Genomic DNA, 6,586 nt, shown 5'->3' with positions numbered 1-6,586 from the left:
ATTTTGCAAAATTTTACAATAATCTGAAGTTTTTGGTCTTAGTCGTAAGTTCTTTTGTAAGACGGGTCCCAGATGGGTGTCCAGGGGGTGAAGCCCCGGAAGCTCCTGGATTTTTAGAGATTTTGTAGGGTAAAAATGAGGTCTACCAAGTAAACATATTTTCATTTTCTAGACGAAACTGTGATTAACGTTAATTTTGACCATTTTAGGGAGGGGGGGGGGGAGGGCGCCGGGTGCGCCCCCCTTAAATCCGCCACTGTTTCTGTAAACTTTGTCATTAGTAACTTTTCTGTAAACTTTATCATTCAGTATCATGTTAGAAAAATTTGTCATTTAATAATAAGAAAACGCCATGAACTTGTTGTCAATTGGTTTTTTATAAGAATTAGTCCCATCTTTTTTGCCATAACTAGTCCAATGGGCAATACATTTGTAATTTTAATGTCAGTATTTGTACTGTGTATATCTTAGGCACATTTATCTTTTTATACATGTAATGAGATATTTTTTACATGAGATTTACTTTCCATTTTGTGCCTAAGATTTTTACGTGTATCATCTGTACTTTAAGATGTGAAATATTTTTGGCATTTTCAATAATAAATGATCTTTTTCGACAAACTATGTGTTATGTTATCCGTTTGGCAAAAAAACAGAGCAGAATAGACTCATGGCTTAAAAGGTATATCTATCATATTAGAAAATTATGGTATAAGATCAAAATAAAGATTCTACAGAGACCAAATGAGTGCTTGGACACATATAATATTCATAATAATGAATGATGATTACATATTAACACATCGTCTTAATTTAGCATTCCTCTTGTTTACCCCATTCGCAGAATCCTGTCTCGTTTCTCCGGCAGAAGTCAGTATTTCTGCAGTAATTGTCGGGGACATTACATTCGTCCTGAGAAGGCGGAGGGAGTTCAAGTGACATCCCCGACAAAATTTTGGGATAGTTCCATTTTATCTGCAAAAAAAACCATGCATGCAATAATCGCACCACATTTAAAGTTTATATTACGTTTTTAAAGGATTGGATGATTTTGGTATTTCTTTTTTTCTTATAAATTGGTAATGTCACAACTTACTTATTCATTTTTTATTCATGGAAATCTTTTTAACACATGTTTAAGACATTTCAGCAAAACCAAATGGTATATCAAGTGCTGTTTTAACCATTTCGAGCTACAAGGCTTTTGAACATATATAAAATTTGACAATGATAAAAGCTCATGTTAAAAGCTGGAAATTTTAAACAAAATGCACTCAAAATATTTTTTAAATACTGGTTCATGAAAATTACCTCGCAACTGCAGTCATACTTTGTTCTCATCCTCTCTATATCACCGGGTTTAACGTTGTCCATGCTTCTGTACTCGACGATATTGAGTTCTCCATTGTCGCGAACACCAGCTATAAAATACATGTAGATTGCTAGATAACTGTAAAATTACAAATTTTCGTGGGGTTAAATTTTCGAAGTTAGGGTAAAATAATGGTTTTGGGATTTTAATGAGTAGTTGGAAAATGTGTAATAGTCATAAAAATTAGATTTTACATTTCCTGGTGGTAATATATCCGTGGGCCTTTCCTTACATCGAAAACAATGAAATTTAAATCTCCATGAAAATAAGTGATTTCACAGTATTCATTGTGTTGAAGATCAAACTGTTTAGTTAGATTATTAACATTATAATGATTTTTCATAACACATTTAGATTACCAGCAATTTTCTTTTCACTCTTAACGATGTTACTATTTGTAGTTTTTAAATATATTTGTCTATGTTGTAAAATGAGAAAAAAATACCTTACAATGTCTGAAAGTTATATTCAATCTGTTAGATATTTCTTTTTTCTTTTAAAAATGAATACGATAAGACTCCTAAATATAATGAATAACTTTTTATTTATGACACACCTAAGATTCTTCTCTCTATTAGAAAATGTGATTGCCATAAATAAAGGGAGACTTCCAGATCTAATGATTTAATTCTAACAGGCGTAATTTTTTTTTTTAAATACTAGTACATGTAAGTAGTTTCTGTTAATTAAGTAATCTTTCTGAGGTAATAATAAACATTAGCTACTTAATACAGATTTTAGTTATTTTTCTTTGCGGTACATAGAGACAACTCTTAATGGCACAAATGTCTATAATTCCTTTATTAAGATTTGTCAAGTTTATGTGATTTTTTGTCAAATTTTGACCCGCAAACCCTGTAATAATTGTTTGTATTCAATTTAGCACAGAAATATCTTTTGGAAAATCATAGTTAAAGAAAAATTTCATATCAGTGATCAGAGGGTTTATAAATCTTATAAAACTCTCAGATCTAATAAATTTCCCACTTATTACATACTTTACATTTTTCTTTATAAGTACTTACCGTAAATTAAGTATGCCTCTCCGATATTTAACTTTTGTGGTCCACAGGACCACGATGGCCCCTCTCCAATAATTGTGTCAAAATGACCCACCGCTTTATTTGTGTTCTACAGAGATAAACAGTGATACATTTGTTTATATTAACTTTAATTTTTATTTTAATGTAAATTAACTACTGTAGAATCATCATTGTTCGTGGGGGACCAATGATCGTGGATTTCATTCCAACAAACGTTTATTTTGTTAACATATTAATTCAATGTTCTATCGTATTCACAAGTAACCCACAATATCACTTCCCCACGAACAGGTCAAATTTTGCTTACCAACGATCTTTGACCCCCACGAAATAAAATAATTCCTCAGTAATGAGATTTTTTTCATGGAACCATTGTATTTGTGTTCCACAGAACATAAAGAGAGATCTATTTTTTATATTGGTTTTAATTCTTTTATATTTTTATATACATTAACTAATGAGAATTGTTTTTTTAAATACTCATGGAACCGATTTTAGTTAAATTTCCATGAGGAGAAAAAACAGTGTATCTAACAACTCGCCGGAATATCCACGTCAGTATTACCTAACTCAAAAAAAAATTGAATAAACAATGAAGAATTTTAAAGAAAACAAACAGCAATCGACCTCAAAGTTACTCTGAAACAATAAAAAATTGCAGCAAATAAAGTTCGATTGAGTATCAGACACTACTGGGTATCCCCTATTTATTTTCAATGATCAGCTTTCAGGTAATGCTAAACATTAGATATTTCCAGATGTGTACCTTCTATTATATGGATATCTGGTTTATGGATTGTAGAATATTTACTTGCAGTGTATCTTATAATATACTATTATGTGGATTGTATGAACGTTAACATACCTAGTCATATTCTGGTTTGTAAAATGTTGGACATTTACTTACTTTGTTTTTCTCTAGAATTTTGACATTTATAAACGGATAGGATGCGAATTAAAAAAAATCTTGTACAAACCTTGTAATCCTCCAGGGTGTCGATTGTGTATATAGCGTATTGTATACACATTGTAATCCTCTAAGATGTTGATTGTATATATATCACTATCTATCATCGTTTTTCATGTTATTATTTATAACAGACATGTATACATAAGTAACGGTACTTTTCTAAATGAAACCAAATGACTGATCTCGCAGATAAATAAACACATAGCTACATATAACTGCAACTGCACGGGCTACTTGTGAACACCGGATTACAGTGCATATAAAGAGAAGCGATATTATGGCATTTTTTTATATTTTAATTATACCTTTTTAGCAATTTGAAGATCATTTGGGGTGGCATTATTGATTTTGAAAATAAACTTTAAGTTAATATATTCGATAAATTATTCGACTTTATTTTATCCTATACTGTACATGTATTTTTGTTAACAGACGTGTTTGAGAATTTATTAATTTTGAGTGACTATTGGTAAAAAAAAAAGAAAAGAAAAAGAAAGATGTTTTTTTATTAAACAATTTGATAAAACTTAAAAATGAATTTTTAAAGAATCCATGTAATGGTATAAATCTATAATACATGTATTAATGTGCTCGTAATCACCCCCCCCCCCCTCCTTTCGACACGATTAAAAAGTCGACTATGCTTCACAAGTAAGAAAATCTTAGCTGAAGAATAACGGTAGCTGGCCCCGCCGCGGCGTAAACACGGTCTCGGGTTGCACCGCGATCAAAACCCGCGACGGTGTAACGCGGAAAGGATTCACTGAATTAACGACGAATTTTTGCCGTTATTTCCTGATCATGACAACGAGCACACGGCGGGTGTGACCGGTCGGCAGGGGATGCTTACTCCTCCATGGCACCTGATCCCACCTCTGATGTTTCAGAGGTCCGTGTTTGCTCTGCTCTTATTTTGTATATTGTTTAATGGACGTTGAGATCGAATACTGTTCGTTATCTCCATATCCTTCCTCTGTACTGTAGCGTATTGTACCAACCTTGTAATCCTCTAGAATGTCTATTGTGTATGTATAATCAGCGTTTTCGTCAACTTGTTCTACTGACTTAACTGTGGCTTTAAATGCTGTAATAGATGAAAAATCGTTTAAAAAATGCTCAAGTTCAGTTATTGTAATACATGGCTGTATTGTATGCCCCTTTAGCAAAAAATTAAGGGCGCACATTCGGTTTTTACGTTGACTTTGGCTTTCTCACTCAGTTCTTACATTGACCTTGACTTTCTCATTCATTTCTTACATTGACCTTGGCTTTATCACTCACTTTTTACACCGACCTTGGCTTTCTCAATTAGTTCTTACGTTAAACTTAATAATAATAATAGTAATAATAATAATAATAATACTTTATTTAGAGAAGGTAACCCAATTAGTGCGAGCAGTAGTCTTCCTCGGGGCCTTCTTTAAAACACATATACAATGCATTTATACAATAAATAGAATTACAATTATGAGACAATAAAAGTCAAGTGTATGTTACAAAGTAATAAAACATCAACATTTCAATATATAGAGAGAGAAGAACAAAAAATTATATAGAATCATCAGCAGAAAATTTTCAACATTTCTTTTAAAAATTGCCAGAGATTGGGACTTCCTGATATTAATTGGTAACTCATTCCAGATCATAACCCCTGAATATTATAAAGAATTTTTAAATAAGTTATTTTTAAATTTTGGTAATCTATGTTCTGAATTTGTTTGTGAGCGTAACGTGTATGATCCAGAACTTTGAAACCTTGACTTTCTTATTCAGTTCTAATGTTGAGCAAGGCTTTCTAACTCAGTTCTTACCTTGGCTTTTTCACTAAGTTTTTACGACGACCTTGTCTTTCTTTCTAGGTTTTTTCATTGACCTTGACTTTCTCACTTAGTTCTTACATTGACGTTGGCTTTCTCAATCTTGGCGCCCTCTTGGGATCCGGGTTAGAATAGGTCCTCAGTACCCCCTTACTTGTCGTAAAAGGCGACTAAATGGGGCAGTCCTTCGGATGAGACCGTATAAGCCGAGGCTCCGTGTCACAGCAGGTGTGGCACGATAAAGATCTCTCCCTGCTCATAAGCCGTAAGTGCCGAGCATAGGTCTAGATTTGCAGCCCTTTATCGGCAATGGTGACGTCTCCATATCAGTGAAATATTCTGGAGAGGGACGTTAAACAGTATACAATCAATCTCAATACTGACTTTCTCTAACTATCAAATTCTACAGTTAATTTTAGTTTATTATAGTTAAATTTAAATATAGGTTACTAAAGTTAAAGTTTTTTAAGTTATCACTACAGTAAATCAAAGTTTTCAAAGTGATCACTGTAGTGTCAAAGTGTTCACAATAGTTAAACAAAGTTTTTAAAGTAATCACTATATTTAATCAAAGATTTTACTGTAGTAAATTAAAGTTATCATAGTGATCACTGTGGTATGTCAAAGATGTCAAACAAAATGTTTTTTTATAGTTATCACTTTAGTAAATCAAAGTGTCAAAGTAATCACTATAGTAGATTAAAGTGTCAGAATTATCACCATATGAAATCAAAGTTTTCATAGTGTCAAAGTTATCATTATATACATGTAGTAGTTATCAAGGTAAACTATATTAAATTTTAGCATATCTGTTAGAGTAACGACGACCTTAGCTTTCTCATTTGCTTCTAAGTACCATGACCTTGGCTTTTCCACTCATTTCTTCCATAGACCTTTGCTCCGAACAACCCCAAATAAAACAATATATATATATTTATACGAAATTAAAAAAAAGATTAATATAAATATAAAATAAATTTCCATCTAAATTATAACATACCATATTTTGCAAAACAGAAATTTTCCTGGTCTACTTCTGGAACCCAACTGCAACCAATGGCAACAGAAACGATAACCCCGATGACAGAGACTTTGACCAACTGAAACGCCATTTTGAATGGTGGCCGTTAGAAAATTGAAGCAATGTGCAATTTACTTTAGGCATTTATACAGAATTCATACATCCCACTGGCGGTATTCTGAATTGATGTTGTTGTGAATTATCATTCATCACTTATACGGCGAAAATTACTCTTTTTTACCAGATTATTTATTAATATTCTTTAATAAAAAAATTTCGTGGAATATAATGTTGAAACAGATGTTGAAGTGTTCCTTGTGGGCTCGTAGTACTCGTGATTTTCACTACTGCACTCTGTAACAC

General features: G+C 32.3%; 1 protein-coding gene across 1 annotated transcript; it reads right to left on the bottom strand.

Annotated features, from left to right (window-relative positions):
* Positions 1-745: 745 nt before the first annotated feature.
* On the bottom strand, positions 746-6,343 carry LOC134279894 (uncharacterized). The gene is made up of 5 exons (XM_062762313.1): positions 6,203-6,343; positions 4,384-4,469; positions 2,398-2,503; positions 1,312-1,421; positions 746-975 (listed from the first exon to the last, which is right to left on the bottom strand). The coding sequence occupies exons 1-5, from the start codon at positions 6,312-6,314 to the stop codon at positions 814-816; spliced, it is 576 nt and encodes a 191-aa protein (XP_062618297.1). The 5' UTR covers positions 6,315-6,343; the 3' UTR covers positions 746-813.
* Between the last annotated feature and the right edge of the window lie 243 nt (positions 6,344-6,586).

This window comes from Saccostrea cucullata, unplaced genomic scaffold, assembly GCF_032062105.1.
Source record: "Saccostrea cucullata isolate Sc308-1 unplaced genomic scaffold, CSIRO_AGI_Scuc_v1 ctg2723, whole genome shotgun sequence".
Taxonomy (NCBI): Eukaryota; Metazoa; Mollusca; class Bivalvia; order Ostreida; family Ostreidae; genus Saccostrea; species Saccostrea cuccullata.
The sequence above is the reverse complement of the archived record's forward strand: the minus strand, read 5'-3'. Positions and strand labels throughout refer to the sequence as shown.